The 22,478-nt window shown below is 40.2% G+C and overlaps 2 protein-coding genes across 2 annotated transcripts in view; one reads left to right on the top strand and one right to left on the bottom strand.

Moving 5' to 3' along the window:
- Positions 1 to 1,539: 1,539 nt before the first annotated feature.
- On the bottom strand, positions 1,540 to 10,375 carry LOC101858711 (lanC-like protein 2). Its single transcript, XM_005098269.3, has 8 exons — positions 10,209 to 10,375; positions 8,777 to 8,891; positions 7,016 to 7,235; positions 6,209 to 6,494; positions 5,220 to 5,405; positions 4,333 to 4,509; positions 3,260 to 3,332; positions 1,540 to 1,801 (listed from the first exon to the last, which is right to left on the bottom strand). The coding sequence occupies exons 1-8, from the start codon at positions 10,278 to 10,280 to the stop codon at positions 1,722 to 1,724; spliced, it is 1,209 nt and encodes a 402-aa protein (XP_005098326.1). The 5' UTR covers positions 10,281 to 10,375; the 3' UTR covers positions 1,540 to 1,721.
- Positions 10,376 to 16,858: 6,483 nt separating this feature from the next.
- Positions 16,859 to 22,478, top strand: part of LOC106011763 — a 15,891-nt gene continuing 10,271 nt past the window's right edge. Inside the window, exon 1 of the mRNA XM_013082489.2 lies at positions 16,859 to 17,294. Within this exon, the coding sequence (XP_012937943.2) occupies positions 17,211 to 17,294 (84 nt within the window). The 5' untranslated portion in view covers positions 16,859 to 17,210. The remainder of the gene's footprint in view (positions 17,295 to 22,478) is intronic.

Below are 22,478 nucleotides of genomic sequence, written 5' to 3'. Positions count from 1 at the left end.
GAATTTTAAGCTTTATGTCTAAATCTTCATCACCTACCATCAAGCAAAGAAAATCATTAAGTCTAGCACACTTCAAGATAGCGACACAAAAAAAATTATATATACACAAGTACAAGGGTGTACGTGTGCTGATTGTGGCCAGAGGAGAGGCATCACCAGTGTCCTGTTTGCCCATTTTTATCACACACATCTAAAGGCCAACACACTGTAGTGTATAGGTCTAGTGACACAAGGATAGTCAGTGTATATCTGTTACTCGACCTTTGGTTGATTATAAGGCCTACTGTCTCTGCCAAACTTGTTCTCAGAGGCCCTTCAGATGAGCATGCAATGGCAAGTGGTGTATTTTCATGGTGTCACTGGCCTTGGACTTTCTTTCTCAGGCCTAGCGACCTCGTTGAATCAGAGTTCCACAGTATATGATTACTGCCGAGATATTATGTCACTAGGCATGCTGTAAGCTATTATTTTGTTCTGTTATGATCCAGCTTTGTCTTGAACAGCATATTCATGGGTAATCGAGTATTAATTAGCAACCTCCAAGTTTTTATCTTATTGGACACAATCTATTTTGTCAATGAGCCCTTATTATGTTGAATTTGAAAAGAAAGTCTAAGAAATTTACATTTCAGACATGAACTGTGAAGACATGATGTTATCATGGGTTTTTATAAAAACAAAACCTGCTTTGCTTAACCCAAGCCACTGATGGACAAATGTGCCAATTGTCCAAAAGATACAACAATGTGATACGAGTTCTTGTCTTTTATTTTCCTGTGGGTTTTTTTTTAGAAGCGTCCCTTTTAGTTTCCATAGTCAATAGCATAATGTTGTATGCTGAAGACATGACTTCAGGTCTCTTGTGCGAAAGTGAATGAATTGAGCATTTCCATCTGTCTACCTGGTTGGCCCTGACAGGAAGGATTGAAGCAGGTCACCTTCTACATTATCAAAATGGAGTTGATGGGGGTGTAAAATGTATAAATTATTTCTCTCTACACAAGTGGAGTGCTTTATGATAACATAAGTGACATGATCCAATAGCACCCCTACTCCAGTCTGTCTTATGTGGCAGATTCAAAACTAGAGCATGTCCTATCATTCCATGTTTTCAGCTGTATGTAACTGATGTGTTCTGTTCACTCGAACTGTGGGGGTTGGAAGATGTTTCTGGTAGGTCATACTTCTGTTCTTTCCTTTTCTTCTTTCTGTCAGGCTGCCTTGTTTTGTTTTGGGGGTTTTTTTGTCCATGCACTAAATGACAATTATTGTGTCAACGTTTTTCTCTTTACCAAAATCATTCAGACTTAAACCTGTGTGTAGATGTGCCAGTATGTAGTTATGACATACGATGAATTTTGAAATGTAAATGTAATACTTACATATTATAATTATATATAGGTAGACTACTTGCTGGTTTGATTTTTTTTGCAGAATGAGTGCCTTGAAGAGAAAAGAAAAAACATTTCTTTTTTTCTGAATAGCAACAAACTTAAAAGTGTAAATTTAACATGAATAAAAATTATGCTCAAGAAAAAGTTTGCTTTTCAGTTATACTTTATTGCAAGTGTATTTAAAGTAAACAATATCAAATTAAAAGAGCCAGCTCAACAGCATAAGAGATTAATTGTGCAAAAAAAAGACTCCACCTCCAGGTGAACACATCCCTTCTCCCTTCGATCAGATGAACACGAAAATTACATCTGAAGGAGGAAACATCCTTACATGAAATCAAAGGCAGGGAATGCAGACTTGTATGGATCCAGCAGATCTACCAGGAAATACACTGTGCCAGCCATACCTATGGAAAAACACATTACAACTTTTGTGAAGTTTATCTCTGCAATATGTTAACACTCATAGTTGATAGAAGCCTCAGTATTTTAAAGCAGTTACAATAACAATATATGTACAACTACGAGACGCTTCACCACATTTTGCTACTAAAGCAAATCCTATCATTTGTTCACTTTTTATCTTTCCATTAACATACAGCACAAAGACATTTTTCTTATAGCTTAAAAAGCCCAAACTCTTCAGTAATGAATTGTTTGCAAAATGCACTGATTATATTCAGCATAATGCCTTTTACAAAGAATGACGCAGAACGCCAGTGTCTGTGGTGCAATGGTCAAGCTTTTTGCTTTTAAATGGATACAGAAGACGTGACTTTGATTCACGTACGATTAAATTCTTTTATAGAGTGTCTCTGTCTTTCCGCTGGGATGTTGTATCCATTCAGCCTGGGTTGATCCTGATAGGCAAGGCGAAAGCAGTCCACTCTCTGAGTGACCAAATGGCACTGATGACGATGTAAAACATTTACAATCCAATAGACCATAACAGCCATACTACAGTAGTCTCCGTCTAAATGCACGGTGCTCGGGAGGGCTCCTCAGCGTGTGTTTATACGGAGCGTGCGTTAACATGAACCTTAGCAAAGGGAGGAAGAGACGCAGTCATCTCGTTGCCTTGATATTCTAGTGACCTCCCTTTGGGGTGGGGACCACTTTGGGCTGATAATGTGACGACACGTGACTGTCTAGTGAAGGATTCCCCGATTGCGATTAAGAATACAAAGGCGTTGAATGGGTGGGTGGGTGTGTGGGGGTGGAGGCGGAATACAGGCTCAATGTATTGATATGCACCATAAAATGGCGGTAACAGATAGCGTAACAGGAAACTGTTGGTGATAGTCATAGAGTCGACGGCCCAGCCACGTGACTTTCCAAACGACAACCCCCAACCGTAAATCGTGGACGAGCAATCACGCGTGTTTCGCATCATGGGCCTAGGTCTAACTAAACATTACATGCAGTCACCCAAACACCAGTCAGAAACCCAGTGACCAATCAAATAGCATTTCAGTCACCCAACCCCCCAACATTTCACCGACCAGTCCTAGACCTATTTACTGTCTGTGGAAAGTTGGGTGCGAAAAAGCTGTCCATCACTCTCTTTGTTCGGTGTGAGGGGCAGTCTCACCAAATATCATGCTGTCTAGGCTTGTCTTATGCAAGCTGTGCAGATTTCCCTTTGTTCAGCTTAACCTGTCGGAGTGTTCCGCGGATCGGAGCGTGCATTTAAAGGGAGTGACCGTGCGTTTGCACGTCTTAATTATGTAGTAAAAAACCCCGTCAGATGACGAAAGCGTAGGTTTGAGCGGAGCGTGCCTTTGTATGGCGAGCGTTTAGGCGGAGACTTCTGTATGTTTTATGTTCACAAAACTCTAACATGCATTTTACAGAAGTGAACAAACCTTCAAACATTGAAAATGGCCTGTCCGGTGTGCGGCATCCATGTTTGCCATAGTCACAACACCATTCTGCAAACTAAGAAAAAAAAAAAAAATTTTTTAAGCCACAAAACATATCAACCCTTTATATTAGTGAAAAATTCAGACATTTTCAAAAAATGTGAAGCCATGACCATTGTCTAATTGTTCTAAGGCTTCTGTACTATTTTTTAAAACAAAATCTATTATGTTATTATTATTAGTGTAGGCCTATTTCCATTTTCTTTTACGAGCGAGTTGGAGTAAGGAATCAACAACCTTTTAGTGGCATGGGGTGATGCCGGAAAGGGGTTTCTCCCAGTCCTGCCTGTTTTAGGGCATGCACACCTATTAAGTAAGAGGAGTGTCAAGAGCACATTAGTGTTAGTAGCCCTGTAGTTCCAAAGAGTATCCCAAAGAAGAGACATTATCCTCCTAGACGTGATAGAATAACTATTTAGTGGTATTGCTTTCTCACAGAGTTCTAAGAAGTTTGGGGACGATTTGGTCAAAAAGAGACAAAGAACTACTTTCCATCAGGGGAGCTAAAAAATCTGGTCACATTAAGTTTTTTCAGTCATGTAACGTAAAAAAATCTGATTTAAAAAAAAAAAGAAGGGATTAAGGCCCCTTTACAATAATTTTCAGAAAATTATTTTATAACCTGTAAAACACAGTCAAAGCTACAGAAAGTTCAAGAAGGTAAATTGTTTCAATATTTTCAACCCCACGAAGATGAGACTTCAACAACAGAATATCCTAGGATTCAGTAGTGTTTTATCGGGCAACAGCCAGTGAGGTTAGAAAACCTAACATGAATAGGTAAAAAGCATATTGGTTACATGCGAAAGATGAAAGTTCTATTCCCACAAAAGAAAGATTTTTTATCACAGATCTCACTCTTCAGCTTGAGATCCAGTACACAGTTCTGACTGGTCCTGACAAGCCTGACTAGTATAAAAAGTCTGACTCCAACAAAACCTTTTCTGTGTTGACTGAAGTATGAAAGAATTGCAGTAATTTTGCAGTCAATCCTCTCTGCCAAACCAGCTTCTTACCTTGTATGCATAGTAAAGGTATCTCTGCTCCCCAGTCAATTTGAAGAGAGTCAGAAAAGTGTAGGCATTTCCTGCAGTTCCATGACACAGCCCATAGCCTTTGCACAGGAGCCCTCTCTGCCACACCACACGACCACAGTCCAGAGCTGCCTCAAGATACCGTTTGTCTTTATATATCTGAGATAAAAATCATGATATGTAACAATGTTTATTCATCCCTTAACAAGACATATCTCTTTTGGACAAACATTTTTTAAACCTTCTTTTGACAGACTAACATCAAAATTTTTGCTACAAAATTCAAACACAACTGATCTCATGGCATATCATAGCATGGTATTAAAACAAAAATTATATAGTAAAGGGAATTGTAATATAAATAAACAAGATTTTAAACTATAGAATACGACTTAATACAAAAAATAAGATGGCATGTTCGATGTGCTAATATCCAACTTTCCGTTATAATAACACCAAACTGTTTATTCAGTTAATCTCATACTGCACAATATATTTTTGCTTGATAAAACATTTAAAGCGAAATAAGTTTGAAAAGGATACATCACTCTCCAATATGTTCTTAAGATCTCGGAGACTATACACATGGCGGAGGGCGTCTCCCCTCACACAACCTAAATATTGCACTTGATTCAGAATTTTATGACAAACAAAACATGCCTCCTTCAGTCAAAGCTCAACGTTCTAAACCTCTACTTCTACTTGATTGTTAAACGATGATAAAATCTAAAAGCTCTCCCGTGTTACATTATACAAAGAGATCATCTTGAGTGCTAAAAAATTTTTTTTACGGGAATAAAGAGTAAATCATTTTTGTTGCCATAATACAATGTAAGATCCAAGATCAATTTTTAAGAACTGTCACTAACCTTGTAAGCCAAGGCAAAAAGATGCACCCAGCCAGGAGCCCCGTGGCACCAATGAACAAGTCTGTCCCCTCCACTACTGCCCAGGGAGGAGGGGCAGTTCCCAGAAGCAAATCTCAGAGACAGCATAAAGTCCACACACGGATGAACCAACTGCCTGACACGTTCCTGCACACCAGCCTCCTTCACCTGCAGTAGGAACAAATGTAACACTGCATAAATGTAGCAATGTTAAAGGAGAAGCTGCTCTTTCTAAAACAGCTTTGAAGGAGACAGGTCCTTGAAAAGTTGCCGAAGTGAGTTTCGTATAGAGGTTTGTGTGGATGACAAAAATTTTTCTCTATGGCTACACAGAGTCAAGGAAAAGAATGATGATACTAGTGGTACAACTACGGTGTTATTCAAAGCACATCTATAGCTTAATTCCTCTATCTGCAGCAAGGACATGTAGAACACACTATGGATGCAGCAATGGTATAGAAGGAGCTGCTCTTTCTAGATTTACTTCTGAACGGTGCTCTAGTGTTTTGCTTGTTTGCATGGAAGAGGCATCTCAGCCTAACAACAGTCACAGTGCCAAGGAAAAGCAATATGATAGGTAGTGACAGCAGTGACAGTGAAATAAAAATAAGATTAACAGCATCCAAATTTTAATGTAAGAAAGCTTGAGAGGATGTCACTCTTTCAGAGGCTGCCAGCACAAAATTTCCAGTTACTTCCTTTATCAAATATGTCTGCTCTGGTGATTTAAAAAAAATAGTGTGCTCAGAAAAATTGTGAGATTTCATTTCAAACGAAAAGTAAACCATAACATCTGTTAGAGATAGGAGAAACATGTTAATATTATGTTTATGATGTTAAAATGTTTAAGTAGCTAATGTCACTTCCATTTTGTGAGCCAAACTAGACTAAATTTTTCAACACTTCAACTTCTTTCTTACACATATCGGTACACAAAATGGGAACTTGACATAAGTGTGGCATAGCTGTACCTGTAACAACATATAGTAAATGCCAGCAAGGCCATGAGCAGCCCCCAAGTACGGTTTATCGTGCCACTCATACATAAGGGGATGAGAACATCGCTGTCTTCGTGACAGAGTCTCTCCGGAGCTCAGTACTGCCTCCACAACCTTAACAATGAGTTCCCTGTCTACAGCATCAGGACTGAGGTAATGCTGTAGGAACAACAGAGCTGACAGATATCCACATCTTCCATACAAAATCTCGTCTGGCATATCACTGTCTGCACACACATCACGGCACAAATCTTCTACCCTATGGAAATATGAAGAAAATAAAATTTGTTCCAAAGATTACTGTCAATAAAAATCAAATTCGATTAATAAAAATGCAACGATATAAATAAGCTTGAATAAATAAAAAACTTCATATTTACCCCGATTACTACAGCAGAATTTCATGACAACTTGACTCAACTTTTTCCAAGTTTCAATTTCTTTTGTGTATTTATATTTATACCCAATAGGACACATATCAGAACCATAGGTAAAAGATACCATTAACGGTTATGTGAGCTTTGTATCAAAATTCAACATAGATAATGGTTTTACTTATAAATACTTCCACACTGGGGTCCAAGAAGTCAGAACCTCAGATGGAATGGGGGTTCCCAGCTCCTTGATGGACCTCATACTAAACAATAAATTTTAGACTCAAAAATCATTCACATTCACATTCTGATTAAAATAAAAAATCCTGATGTCCTGGCGCCAAAAAACATAAAAGACATAATAGTCTCTCTCTGCTATCCCATATCCCAAGACTCCCTTTTATACTTGGAAATGAACGTCTTGCTGCGTTCCTTGTTGCCCAGCAGGTGATGCACAACGGCAGCTATAGCCAGTGGTCCAGCATCTCCACACAGAAAGGACAGCTTTGAGCCCTTCAGCCTCTTGAGACACGGTTTCAACCAGGTCAAGGCTTGCTGTAGATAGTGGTCATCTTTATCTCCTCCTGGCAATTTGGTGTGCAGTTGAAGGCAAAGTAGAGCTTGCCCTGTAAGCAGAGAACCCTTCAGATCTGACATGAGTCGGAAATTTTGAAAAGGGAATGGAAAAACTTTCAAACACATTAAATTACACTACACAGGTTTCTACAGTCAGCCCTTATTAGTATTCTGACTTTTAGAAGAAAAAACAAATTATTTTTAAAGAACAAAGAATCTGAGTTAACAATTTTTTACAACTACAACTGGGCAAAATATATACCTGCAAGGCTGTAGTGATTTATTGTATCACTTAGAACTGATCTTTTGTTTCAAGAAACTCTGTAGAAAACATCAAAATATAATGATAGGCCTACAGTAGGGCACAGATAACCCATTCATGTTGGGCATAGACCAATGTGTTCGTAGCATCCATAATTCAGGTAAAGTAAACTGACTTAGAAACGAAAAATTAGAGAGATAATTAAGAAAAAGAAGAGAGTAATTGTGATAGTACAGAGGTCTGGAAATAAATCCCTGTAACTGTAACTGTTGCACATAGCATTTTGAGTCATGCCATGTCTCTTTTTGAACGTGTCCAACCATCCTAGACTGCATGTGCATGTGAAGTGAAGCTAAAGTTTCTTTGTGATTTCGCCTTTTTTTTATCAGAAGAATGGGACCGAAGAAGAAACATGGCATACATGCTTGCTGGAATCATTGATTTGGGAAAAACAAATCTCTTACAAATGTCCGTAATAGAACAGGACTTCTTGTCAACCTCTGCTAAAATCTGACTTTTGGTTTCTATTGTTAGGCAATTAAGTTTTCTCTTCTCTGCCATCATGAAAAGTGTGACTCTGCATCGATAAAAGGATAGAGGGATGGACAGTGAACACGTTTTGTTTAGTGGCAAAGCAAGAGAAAGGAAGAGAATGTTGCTGATGAACCTTACAAATCTGATAAGCGCATGCCACCTACCCTTCTTGTGTAATCAGTGTAATCATTTCCTGACCCATACCTTCATGTTCAAGAAACTACACACACACATGTACACACACAGAAGCTTAAGTAACACATGAGGACACTCAACCACCCACTACCCACCCTCACATGACTAAATTCAAGAAATTTCTAGTGCCTTGCGTGCAGCAGCTACAGTTAATGTGCAATGATGCATGTATCTCAATACCACCAGCAGTGTGTGTATCACTGGGCAGGGGTGAACCTGGTGGGCTCATGTAACATGATACTCTCATGATGATAAGTGTGTTGTTTTCCATCATGCTCTTTGGGCGATCTGAATTCATGATTAATTTATTAAGAAAAATTCGACCGATCAGTTTTTCGAGCTGAGCTGTTTGACAAATCCATACGGCAGGTGTTTGAAAATAATAAATGTTGCCAATAAGAAGAATAAATATAGTGGTTCAGGGAAATGAAATATATGTGCTATATCTATGATTTCGAGTTCCTAGTGTTTGTCAATGTCCAATATTCAAAAAGTTGTTCAAACTTCTTCAACCATCCAACAGGCACCTTCCACTAGAACTGAGATACTATAAACTGCAGTCACACCAGAATTTACATTCGTTTCAGAAACAAAATTTGCCTGCAGCTCCTGTGTAAACTGAGTAGTCTCGACCATCATCAGAAGCATTTTGACAGACATTTTCCTGCAGCTTCCTGACACCTGTGAGAACTTGTTCCTGGTACTGCTTTTGCAACTGTGGAGATACAACATTTATTTTTAGAAAACTAAATATATATCAAAATCTGTGAAACTGGCCAATTTAATATTTTCTTAGTCTAGATCTATATAACATTGGACTCAAGTATTTTGCATGACAAAATTGGCTGCATTTCAATTTCAGAACCTCTATCAAGACTAGGGCTTGGAAAAACTACGAAACCCTTTATGATCTTGATTGTTTCAAACTGTTGCACTTGCCTTAACTGATAGGGACTTCCTGTACACCTCAGCTACCTACACTTTTTGAACACTCATTTTTACCCCAAAAAAAGTTTATACATAAATAAGGCAATGCTCCATACATTGAACCTAACAAGTGAAAATTAAATACCAGTTGCTGCAATCTACAAAAAGTACTCAGAACTTTTAGGAAATGGCTTGTCTACTGCAGTAGATTGCACAGCACACAGGAACCACATACATACATGTACCTGCCAAGCATGTCATCTCTTCAAGTTATAGGCGTAATGATCACCGGGTTTTCAGAGTTTTCAACCCTATTTACATGACATTGTTTGTCAGCTGTTGAAATGTACTAAATTGAAGCCCAACATTTGGATTTTTCTTCCTATCTATTGCAGTTTCACAATTAATCTGTGGTATATTGGTTGTGCATTCTGAAGACTGCTCCCCCCCCCCCTCACCCCTGAAAAAAAACCCAGAGCCTACAGGGTCTAAAAGTAAAAATGTACCCTTCTTCCAACAGCAACTAATGATCAGTAGCCAAAGTGATTGCCTTTATAATATATGGTGTGTTTTTCCTCAGATTATGAATGTGTACTGAAAGTGAAAGCATTAAAAAATTTGTTGCACATTGAATGGGCCAGTGTATGAATAAAACGTTGATTTAAGCTCTTCGCTTCAAATTCAGTGCATGAGTAGATCTAAATCTAGATCTAGATCTAGAGATCTAGATCTAGATTCTAGGGTAAGATTGAAGAATACCGGACCAGCGGACTGACTTTGCCTATGTCTCAACCTTATGAATTCATGATTTTCCCCAGTTTTTATCTCTCAATGGAGAATCTCGGACCCGTAGATATCCATTCATAAAATTTTGTCAGGGGGGTGACCCCAAGCCCCTCACCCTCCTCCACCCGCCCCACCCACCCCACATTCTCGCGCAATAATGTATAGATCTAGTATAGATCTAGAATCTAGAGCTAAATCTAGATCTAGATCTAGATCTAGATCTAGAATCTATATATCTAGATTATATCTACGAGTGGCCCGGTATTCTTCAATCTTCCCAATCTACGAGTGGTCCGGTATTCTTCATCTTCCCTCTTGCCTTTTTGTCTTCGCCAAGAAAAGTGGAGCCTCTGTAGTCTTCCAACGTATTTTTGAATGCTCTCTCCTCCATTGTAGTTGAAGAAATTGTTGACTGTTGTTGTGTTGTTGTTGACACAAGAAGTTTAACGCCAAGATTGACGAATAAAACGAAGAGTGCTAAATTAGAGTTGTCGGTCTTGGGTTAAAGTTCAATCCAAGCCTACGAATAACCAATGATAGTACATCTTTGGAATAACCAAAGATAGCCTATTAGCAGACTAGCCAACTCAGACAGTCAGACAGAGGTAGCCTATCAAATAATATGGGGGGTGGACAAGTGGTCCAAAATTTTAATCAATGAACAGAGGTGGGAGGGTGGAATAAAAAGGGGGGGGGGTGGTACATTCAACCTCATATCCCTGTACTAGATATAGATCTAGATGTAGTAGTGGTAGGAACAAATCCGTTTTATTTCTCCTTCTGTGAATTAAAAAAAAAAAAAAAACAAGAGTTCGTGAAATTGTTGCGATTTTAGTTTCAGTTACTGTGACAGCTTTTCCCATATGAAATTTTAGAGATTTGAGTAAGATACGGTGACAGCTTTTCCCATAAGAAGTTTGTTAGGGGACTGTAGCAACTTCCCACAGAATTCTACACTTTTAGAAGTGTAGAATTCTGTGCAACTTCCTTTCCCATATTTAGGAACAAACCAGTTTCATTATAAAATATAAGCCATTGTACACAAACGTTTTTAAAATGATCTGAAAAACGAGGTAGCCCACCTGTACCGGTACTAATGGGGTGCCATTTTCCAATTTTTAAAAAAATAAAGAAGTTTCATTCAGATATCTAGATCTAGATTCTAATCTAGATAATTATGTTTCACATCATCGTCGGTTGCGGCAAGTTGGAAAATAACAAACGGGGGTGTTATAATAGGGGAAAAGGAGCGCAAGGAGAGCGGGTGCGCAACAAAACCCTGAAAATTAATATAAGCGTAAAAAGGGGGGGGGGCTTATTCGGTAGAGTACCTACTATACCGAAGAGGTAGAAAACCAGTCAGTACACTAGGCCTATCATTAATTAAATTATAAATAAGGAGCGCGCCAGTAGCAAAAAAATAGCAGCAATAAGTTTACTAATAACGTGGCCCCCTTATTATGGGCCACCAACTATCTCTATCTTTCTCATTGTAGGCCAGCTAGGCCACCGACCCAACATCAGAGCAGGCCTACGCGCTGTACTTCTACATCAGCTGTTTTCGTTTTATTGCTAGGATCTAGCAGTATCGCCAAGGAGAGAGTCCATTGAGTAAATTGAAAGATTTCCTTGACACTAAAGTTGTCAAGCTGACAGACACCACAACCACGCACAGTTTACACATTGTAAGGCGTAAGGACGGCCGGGGGAACGTATCTTCTCTAAACGCTAGATCTACATGATGGGAGTGTGGGAGAACTTTCCGACAACACCTCACAGGACCCGAGAGACTGGTTCGCGATCCTTGAGCCTGACCTCGATAGTCCAGATCACAAAGCATGGCACGTGTCAGTGGTCATGCATTCACCGAGATTTGAGATCATAATGATAGTAATATATGATGAACACACAGAAAATTCCCACTGAAGACAGCCACGTCAACAAAAATAAAAGAATCATGCAAGGTCTTCTGCCACATAATGTTACACACCATCATGAAAAACTGACTAGGGCCACATGCATCCACAAAGATACAACAAACGAACCTGTGTAAGACGAAATCGCAAGGGAGCTAGTACAAATTCCGTCTAGGACATTTTCCGTCTCAGACAGGGGAATTGAGGGGGAAGATGGAGGGGGGTTTCAAAGGCCCAGCTAGTGGGATCTGGTCGACAAGCAGTGGTCAAAACGTCACACCTCTCAACTGTTATCCTGTTTGATAATAACATACATGCGTCAGTCTTACTTATCCAATTTCCACCAGTGCTTGCATTATAGGACCAGTGTTTGACCTATTAAAAACAGAAACGTTTGAACATCTCCTTTGCTTCCACCCTTAGCCCCACCCATCGGTGTAACAAGCACAGTCAACCAATGACACCCCTCACTGCCATGTAACAACGATCCAATAACTCTTTTCTCGGCTGGCCGTACGATCAGGGCGGCAGGCATTGGTTAAATTAATTTCACACCTCTGGCTTCAGGCTGCCCAGGAACGTGTTCGTGGTGGCTCGCTATTCGGGCACTTTCTCTGGCACTCGTGAGATTTCACACCCTCCACCACCCTGACCATCTGCATCGCTCAGGGCTCACATAGATGGGATAACATCAAGGAGGTTGTTTGGAGACTGTTCTGTGGGCGGCAACCAAGGAGATTAAAAGTAGATCTAGTTCTAAACCCCTTGGCGGCAACGAACGCCTGACAGAAGCCCTCTCTCGCAGCGGAACCATGGTCAACCTGCGCTGTGCGCTGCCCGACTCTTTATCACTGAAATCTAGATATCTAGATAGGAAAGAGGGTTTTATTCCGAGGTCCTTGAGATTAGGAAAGTCAGTAGACTTATTTTATGTTTTAAAACCCATGTATCTCATTACTATTACTGATGTAAAAAATATAGATGTCCTTGAGGCTCAATTAAAAAAAAAAAATCCAGTACCTGCTTAACTTAACAACAACGGAGAATAATTTCTCTGTTAAAGAAAGATGAGGAAAGTGTGTGTGGGGGGGGGGGAGAGAATTTGAGTCTTCTTTATAGTACTGTACCCGGTTTAATCTCATCATAGTAGTCTCCACCTGAGATCTCATCGTTTATGATCCCAGTTCGCTTAAGATTCCGTTGTTTATAGAAAGAACAAAGAAAAGAAACAATCCCCTAAAACAACAAATTTTATTACAGAAATGTCACACCTATAAGACCCCACTCAGGAGTCTGAAGTTCCCGCGTTTTAGACCTTGTTTTACTGAGCAAAAAAACCTTCAAGAATCATACACACTCGTACATACATACGATCACATCTCCCCTCTAAATTTCTCGACGAGTGGTCCCATGTTCGCCCCAGGCGCAGGGGCCTTAATTACAAAGAAAAGATCACACCCAGGTGTGAACTTTTCGACGCCTCTGATTTCTCCGAACATCGAACTACAGCGAGCCGTGATTCGGTAGGTAGAGCCAACAAGGCTGCATCAGACGAGATCACATCGAACTGTGATTACATCGGTACTTTTGTTTCCCTGACCATCTATCGGTGTGCATGCGAATTTGCTAGACAGATTTTGCGCCTGTACTCTGGGACTGTCCGGTCGCCTTTGTGTAATGTTGAGCCAGCCTTTCATTCTTCGAAATTTAGTTGGTGCGTTTACAAAACAATGATGAGATGCTTTACGGCCTGAATATGAGCGGTGATTTTGTTCAGAGACGAAAGAAAGCAATAAAAACTTCACCGGGAAAGGGGAGGAGCAATGAGTGAGATAACGCTTTACTTCTATAATAGGCTAAGGAACCCAACGACACAAGCTAACAATTAAGACAGTAGTATTTTTGCACATTAATACAGTTTGTAAACTTTTTATCCCATTCTAAAAAACAAAGGATACTGTAATCATTATTACCTTTTCAATAGTTAAAACCATGGGGGGGGGGGGCACTAAAAAAAGGAAACAAAATTACCGTGCTCAATAATTCATTGCCAAAGGCATCATTGTAAGCAATCAGTTAAAACTGATTTCAGGGGGCTCTCATGGCCTAGAGGTTAAGGTGTTGGCCTCTTATACGGAAGTCCCCGGTTCGAACCTCTTAAAATGTTTTCCTTTCACCTTCTTTCCTGTTCTGTAGCAATGTTCAAATTTTCTGTCGTCTGCTTTCGTCTCCTCTTTCTGCCCCCACCAGCTCACATCCCCTGCCCCCTCCTCTGAGCTCCTGACTCTTTCTGCAGCATTTCCACTGCTACTCCATGGCTCCTGCTTACTGCTGTCTTTCAGCCACACCTCTGCAGCAGCAGCAAAAACAACAACAACAACACCAATAAAGACAACAACAAAACAAAACAAGTATTTGTAATGTGTAAATTTGAAATCGGTCTTAATTAAGTACGGTAGTTCAGCAGCACCGGTGTAGTCACGTCTTGGGAGTTGTTAATTATTTGTATGGGAGAGGTTGCGTTATACTGAAAGTTATCTGTGATGTTATGGCCGGTTAGGTTCTTCCTCTTCGTTCACAGTAGACATGAGTTCAATTCTTGTGTGCAGAAGTAGTGTGATTAAGTATCTCAGTTTGTCCTTTTTTGTAAGTGTTTTACGGCGCTCGCAACTGCATAATGTCATATAATGATATGAGCGCGCTGGACACATTAAACATTTTCAGTCGGTAGGAAATTTTGAATATAGCCCGGGTGGCGGCCGAAGCCTATTCTCATTGATTTTGGACCACCAAGGGATCTTTAACGTGTGCAACTTGCACACGGGACCTCCGAGGTTTTTTGCCCTTTGTCCGGGATAGCTAGGTGTATATCGTTCCTACCAGAAGAACACGGGTGTGGCTGAAAGACAGCAGTAAGGAGGAGTCAAGGAGGAGCAGTCAGTAGAAAGGCTGCAGAGAGAGTCAGGACCCCAGAGGAGGGGCAAAGGAGTTGAAGGGGTGGGGTAGAAAGTGGAAACGAAAGCAGACGAAGGAACATTGCTTGAGTGCAGGAATGGAGGAGAAAGAAGATACCGCAGAGAAGAAAAATTTCTGTTGATATCCGGATTCGAACCCGGGACCTATTGAATGAAGGGTGAACACCTAACCTCTTGGCCACAAGAGCCCCTTCTGTTTGCTGAAATGCTGAATCCCTTTCGGTCTGGGTTAGGCATGTCCGGTACAGTCGAAGCAATCCGCCCCGAAAGGATCGAAACTAGTGTAGAGATGAAGGTGTAAAATTACATTGTATTTATAAGTAGGCTTAAACTGACATGCGAGTCTTTCCCGAAATACGGTAGTAGGCCCATGGCATCGGTAGGGCATACGCAGTTCCGCAGTTTTGGGCCACTTCCTAACTGGTATAATTTCAACTGAACATTAATGATGAGAAGTATGGCCCCAGACGTACACAAATTCAGAAATGTACAGCAGGAAATCCATAGGCATGGAAACTGAACGGCAGCGGAACGGCACGGGGTGAAATGTGTGGTATCGCAAATGGCAGCTTCAATGTTTGAATCCATAGACACGATACGGCACGGCAGGTTTGCGCCTTTTTTCTTTTGTTTCGTTAGCAGCATGGCACCTACCCAGTCAAAACTGTCCAGGTTCGTGAGACAAAAGCGATCACTGCAAATGATTTGGCTCCTGGTTAAGAAGAGAAGGAGTAAAAAGGAAACGAAGACAGCATCGATTTTTGGTGCATGAAATGCTGAAAGAGCTAAAGTCACAAGACACTTAGACTACCACTATCTTGAAAAAGAGCTTCAGCTCCACAAGGAAAAGTTCCAACAATACTTTTGCCTGACGAGAGAACATTTCGCTTTAGTGTTGCATCATATGGAGGAAGATCTGGTGAGGCATTGCCAAAGTCGCAAAGTCATCTGTCAACGAGGCATTTTCGCGTGAATATTTAGGCGCCACGCCCACATTTTTCTCTGCGGCTCCTCTGCGGTAGCGGCAGAATCGCTCCTGTGTCCGATTCGAAAAGTGCCTCTGTGGTACCGCAGAACTGTCGGTGCCGTCCCGTTGCCGTTCCTTACTACGTGTAATGGGTCCAGAAAATAACATTTCTGTTTTGAGCGATCTGTACCGTTCCGCTGCCTTTCAGTTTCCGTGCCTGTGGATTTCCGCTTTTAGACTTCCAGTATCTAAGCTGATGTATATATTTTTTTCTTTTTTGGTAATTGCTCACCAAATCTTACAAATTATGATACTGGGCGCTAATTATAGACAGTGTCCCCCCATAGTGTACATGAAGTGTCTTTTCGGGGAAAAGGATTACATGTATTTCGTTTTTAAAAGAAATGAAAAGAAGACGTAAATGACTGTAGGAAACTCAAAGCATTTATTGGAATAAGTTTAAAATGGAGGGAAACACATAGGTTATGACCAAACACATTTTCATGGCATATACATGCACACGTAGTTGGAAAATATCTCCCAGTCATAGGATAGAAGTCTGTTTTTTAAACAATAATACATCATGCACGTTGCACTTTTCATTTTTGTTACAGTGAATTTGCAGGGCAAGGGGCGTGGGGAGAAGAGAGAGAGAGAGAGAGAGAGAGAGAGCGAGAGAGAGAGAGAGAGAGAGAGAGAGAGAGAGAGAGAGAGTGAGTGAGAGAGAGTGAGTGAGAGAAAGAGAGAGAGAGAGAGAGAGAGAGAGAGAGAGAGAGAGAGAGAGAGAGAGAGAGAGAAGAGAGAGAGAGAGGGAAGAGAGAGAGAGAAGAGACAGAGACAGTAAAACATACAGTAACAGAAAAACAGGCATGGAGAGAACAAGAAAAGGGTGACAGTATGACATCAGATGCATCATTTGACCACATGCAGGAATTTACCGAAAGAACCTGCAGAGTTATATAATATAGATACATAAACATGTATAATAATTATAATATTGTATTCGAAACAGCAATACACATTGGTGTTTATTCTGGCAGTAGAATTATACTAAACTGTCTAGACTGCTGTATATTGCACAATATGTATTATAATGTTCCAGACTATCGATCCGATCCATAATAATCATCAAGAGCTGTATGGGTATACTTAAATTCCGAACGCTCTCCAAATTCGTTTTTTACTTTGCACAGGATTACATTCGTGGGCCATCTGAGAATTGAAGTTGGAACGAAGAGCTCATACACCAGTTGATGTGGAGCCGGCTTTTTCACAACTAGTGTATAGCTTGAATTATTGTCCAACCGAGTTTGTGCTGAATCATCGTCTACATAGATTTCGAGCGTGAGGTTACTTCCTGATGCAGCACATGTCACGAGGGCAGTTTCGTTTTTAAAGTCTTCTATTCTCGTGGCGTTTTCGTCAATTGCCGGAGACCCTCCCACCACAAGTGTGACAGTGTGATGAGCTGTCTTACCGTGTACAGAAGTGACCTCGCATACGTACTCGCCTTTCGCCGCCGTGGGGTTATCACCCGTGTAGTCAAGGTAAGCCGCCGCCCATTCTCGAGAGGGACTTATCGCCGATCTTAGACGGAAATTTCTTTTCTTGGATTGCCAAGAAGAGTCGTTTTTGTACACGCTTATGTCTTTAATGTCTACCCCTAAAAAGCTGCACTGTATTGAACATCTGTTCACGGATTCGTCCTCTGCCAACGGATTTGTGTTACAAAAAGTATGACTTCTACCCGTGAACATAAACGTACCCTCTGGGAATGGAAACGTTTCACCTCGCCCTTTGATGTACACGGGAACGTGTAGGTTCGTAGAGCGTATATCTGTCTTCTGCGACTCGTTACGAACACTTCGAGCAAGATAAATAATTCCGTTGTCTGAATCAGATGTCACGTTTACAGTCAAGCGATATCTTATCTCACGTGGTTCAGTCTCGTTCCTAGCAGGTTGAGCATCTTCTGTATTGTTTTCGCGGCTATCGAATGAGATGTCATCAATTTCCAAATTGGTCTTTTTATTACTTGCCGACTCATGCATATCGAGTTGGTATTTACCCTCCTCCTCTTCATATTCATACATGGACCAAAACGATTGAGAAACTGTGTCTTTTATGTTGTCGTAGTAAAGAATGGAAACGCCGAAGTGTAAAGGCGCGTAAGTCGTAAGCATTAAATCAAACGATTCGCTTTGTTTTTTGCCTGGTACAATAACTAAATCCCTCATACTGGTGTAAAATTGAGGAATTATGATATCTTCTCGCACATACACGGTGTTTGTCGCCATGTCATAAGTACCATGGTACGAAAAGATGTTGTCTTGGAATTTACACATGTCCAGAGAAACCACAATCTGAGTCGGAAATCGTTTTCGAGCCTCAGCGAACGTAAAGCTCGTCTCCTGCCTATCATAGTCCTGCTTTTCTTCGCACCACCCCGTTTTGACCCGGAACTTCACTTTCGAAGTTTTGGGCACTTTCTCATGCGGTCTGAGTCTCAGCTTTTTAATGCTGACTTTTCCGGTGTCGAACTTTTCCAGGGAAGGGGTGACGTAGCCAGAGGTGAAATGCATGACAGTAAATATGACGACAGCCTCATTCCAATGGTAAGTGATTTCCACAGTCACGGGGATTACGTTGAGCGGGGGTGGGAACCAGTCCGACAACGGCATAACAGTCGGCTTCCCGGCCCCGACAGGAGGTACAGTAGAAATAGAAGAATTTGTTATTGTTGGCGCCACGTTAGGTGTAGCGTTCTGACCCTGGAGATCCTCACAAAACGCGTGGAAAGAGCTGAGAAGCTGAGCGAGATCGTCACTGTTGGCAGATCTCGCGTTCAAGATTCCCATTGTGGTGCCAGAGTCCAGAACTCGGAGTTCTTCGTTCAGATCGCCAAGACTTCTCTTCAAACCATTGTAGTGGATCTCCGAAGCCTGAAAAATATTGAAGACATTCATCCGCTTTAGAACCGGAATACACATGTAGACATCTCAAATCCTCGTTTGAATCTCGAGTGTCACTTGAGTAGGACAAATATCCAGAGGGCAGCAGAAGCCTACGTCGGCTGAGTCATTTTTCTATGAAAAGTAAGCAACAACGTAAAGGAACTTGGGCAGCAAGATAAGGAAAACCATTATAACAAAATGACAGTAACTAACACACACACACACACACACACACACACACACACACACACACACACACACACACACACACACACACACACACACACACACACACACACACACACACACACGCACAATTTAATATATAATTATATGTATTTAAAAGGAAGAGCGACAATTGCAATATTAATTGAAGGCAAGAATGGAACTGTTTGTTTAAAAGAAAATAAACGTATTCGTTATAAAAACGTCATTTATAAAACAAAGCAATAACTTGGTAGTAAAATAAATTTACCATAACTATATTATGAAAATATTGTAAAAGGCACTGCCCAATTAATGTATATGACAAGACAACGGTTAAAAATAATCGTTCACAATTTCAGTCGTAAGCTCATTAAATCAACACTGGCATTTGCCCCATAATAACGCAAACTACCTCTACAATACATGTATAAGCCTATTTGAATCTCAATCCATAAATCAGCACTATTATCACTTCTGGTACAGCATATTTTCAAATTCCGTTCTTGAAATTGAGTATGGTATCTCCGTCTTCTGCTGAGACGTTCTATCCCACTAAAACTGGGTTGAGCCCTGAAGGTTAGGTCTAAGACGTCTGATCTTTACAAAGACATTATACATGGATGGGAGATTTGTCACAAATAATAAATCATTGTTTTTAGGAGCTATATTTTCTATGATTGTTTTGTTTAAATGGAATAGCTTAAAATAATTCACTACAGTTGTTTCAAAAGGGGGTCTTCGTGTAATGGAGCTTTGTGTAAATGTGTAAACAATATTTACGGAAAAAATAAAATGTCGTACCTGCAGCAAATGCAATATTCTCTCTGTAGTCTCATGTTGTTGAACCGGTTGGGTGGATGAACAAGACAACGGCAGCAGCAAAACTGACAAGAGGAGCGCAGAGAATGGTAGGTTTATCGAGGACGCTATTTTGTAAGACATGATGACGTTGTAGCGGTAACCCGTTGCTGCTTAGCGAAAGGGAGATATCCGAATACAGGTTCTTTTCTTGTGGATAACAAATCTGTGCTCCTTTACCCTCAAACTGAAGCAGAAGTAAAACGAACCTAAAAGTTATCACGCTGGAATCTGTAGTCGAATGTGTATATTCGGTATACACAGTACAACCAAAGCAGGCTCTTTAATTTAAAAAAAACCAACAACCCTAGAAACACTGGTTGTAAAATTAGAAACTTGTATACAGTAGTGACGATAACTTTATAGTCCGGCTTTAGCTATCCACAGCATTCCAAAACTCATAAAACACTTAACAGAAAATGGGGATCCATGATTGTACATAAATGGTGTTATTTGCCTCACTAACACGGCGGCCATGATTGACATAAAGGAGGACAGACCGTATTATTATTTGATATATATTAGAGAATGATGTGTTAACGAAAGTAGCCTATTTGAGTGGTTTCAAAGACCGCAGCATGCTAGTTACTTAATACATGTCGCCACCGGTTGGTATAGTGGATCTAACAATATAATAACTGAAGAAATAAAGAGATAAATAAACAAATAAACAGATAAGCAAACTAACAAACAAACACACAAACAAACAAACAAGCAAATATAGAAAAAAAGAAAGAAAGAAAAAAATTAATAAAATGTATGCAACAAGTAAATAAAAAAAAGCAGATTCAGTGGCGTAGGCGACGAGTGACCCACACGACTTTGTCAAAACAGACTGGAGGTAACATCAAAACAAAGTACTGCCTTTGTTAACTTTGACTCAGATCGAACCCTATCAATAGCCAAAAGAATTTGTCAAGACAGTTTGCGTAATCTATTTCTAGGTTTGGTAGTGTAGTTGAGAAAGGGCAAGATGGCATCAACGAATATTATGGTAATACTGACTCGACCAAGTCGATTAATTGTGGCAAAAGCTACGGACTAAAGAATCTTTAATAAAAAATCTATAATTGACAGCTAAGCAGCGCTTATTTCACATAATTTGGTACAACTGTTGGAAAATATTTTTATCTCGACTTTTACTTTTAGCGTTTCTTGAAGCGTGCGCCCCTTGCTGTGTCTGTCGTTTAGCATTCTTGAATCATAGATCAGTTAATCAGTGCGGGGTAGATGATACTTAATTTGTCCCTCGTTTAAAAAAAACGCAACTGATAAACATATTCGCCCCGAAAATTCTCTCTTCAACAAACTTTCAACTTCAACTCTCCAGCTCTACACTTCAATTTGAACCAAATCTAATACATCTACATTCTACAAATATGCAAAACATTGAGTTTGTATACAACAGCCCTCACACTGTGGTTATTCATGACTGATGACTGTTGCAAAGACTGTTTACATGACTGGGCAATGAGAGCTCCACGATTGTCAAATTCCCAGGGAGCAGAAGAGGAAAAACAATTTTGTGATAAGTAATTCTTCGACAAACTTGACGAAACTGCTTTTCCATTCCTATAGAGACAGAAAAGAAGACAGGCAAAATAAATCTTGACTCTTGACTAACACTTTCAAAGCCTCGGGGGCTTTATAGAGTTATAGAGTGTACCAAAGAAATCGGAAAACGTCACACATCGTCCCAACGACTTTAGAAAGATACATGTATACATATATTATAAAAGAGCAACCTGTTGTTGAATGTATGTCGGAAGGATCAATGTGAGGTATGCAAGGTAGGAGAAATAAACAGGAAGCTGGCACAAAACCCAGTGGATGGGACCAGATACCAGTGTGCGTGGACTTGGAAACGGATTTGTTCGTACGGCGTTGAACGCATCTGCTGCACTATATCATAACAGGACCAAATTTGCTGTCTATATTTTAAACAATTTGGTAGCCAAATATGTGAAGTGTCACGTTTGGCACGAAGGAGGACCACTGGTTGCCAATAAATTCTCTTCTATTTGTCAGTAACTTCCTGGAGGAGCCTACTGATAATAAATAGGCCACGTTCTATATACAGTGATTTTTGTACTTATCAGACCACAGCGCTATCTTGTCAAATGCAATCAGCGACATTTGTACCATATAGAACAAAACTGTTGAACACAAATGCATGTACTTTGATAAAGAATTAACGCAAATGGAAGTGGATTGCAAACACTGTGTAATCGAAAGGTCCCTGAAAAAAAGGTATGGTCAATGAGCTCATTGATAATCTTGAACATTTTTAAGAAAGCAACTTCTTCATTGCCCATATGAGAGAAGATTCATTTTGCATTACGTACTCCCCTTCCCTCCCTTTATCGATGTGCACTGGTCAATTTATCTGTTTTCCCTTACCCACAATGCACTAGAAAAAAGGGGGGAGGAGAAATTGTGGGGATGGAACAGGACAATCTGGAAAAGAAAAAGAAAAGCGAGAAATAACAAGGATGTTATGCGATAACCCTACAAGCCTGAAATGTTTCTCCACAATTTTGCGAGAAAATTGTTGCTGACTCTCCCTAACACATCATAAATGGTCAGTACAGAAGCCCATTACTACCGAAGTAACTACGTAAATGGTAAATGTGACGGTTAACAGCAGAAAGCAATTATTTTGAATTAGCACAATTTGGCTAATATACTATATATTATGTACACACACACACA

This window comes from Aplysia californica, unplaced genomic scaffold (genome assembly GCF_000002075.1).
Source record: "Aplysia californica isolate F4 #8 unplaced genomic scaffold, AplCal3.0 scaffold00177, whole genome shotgun sequence".
NCBI lineage: Eukaryota > Metazoa > Mollusca > Gastropoda > Aplysiida > Aplysiidae > Aplysia > Aplysia californica.
The sequence above is the reverse complement of the archived record's forward strand: the minus strand, read 5'-3'. Positions and strand labels throughout refer to the sequence as shown.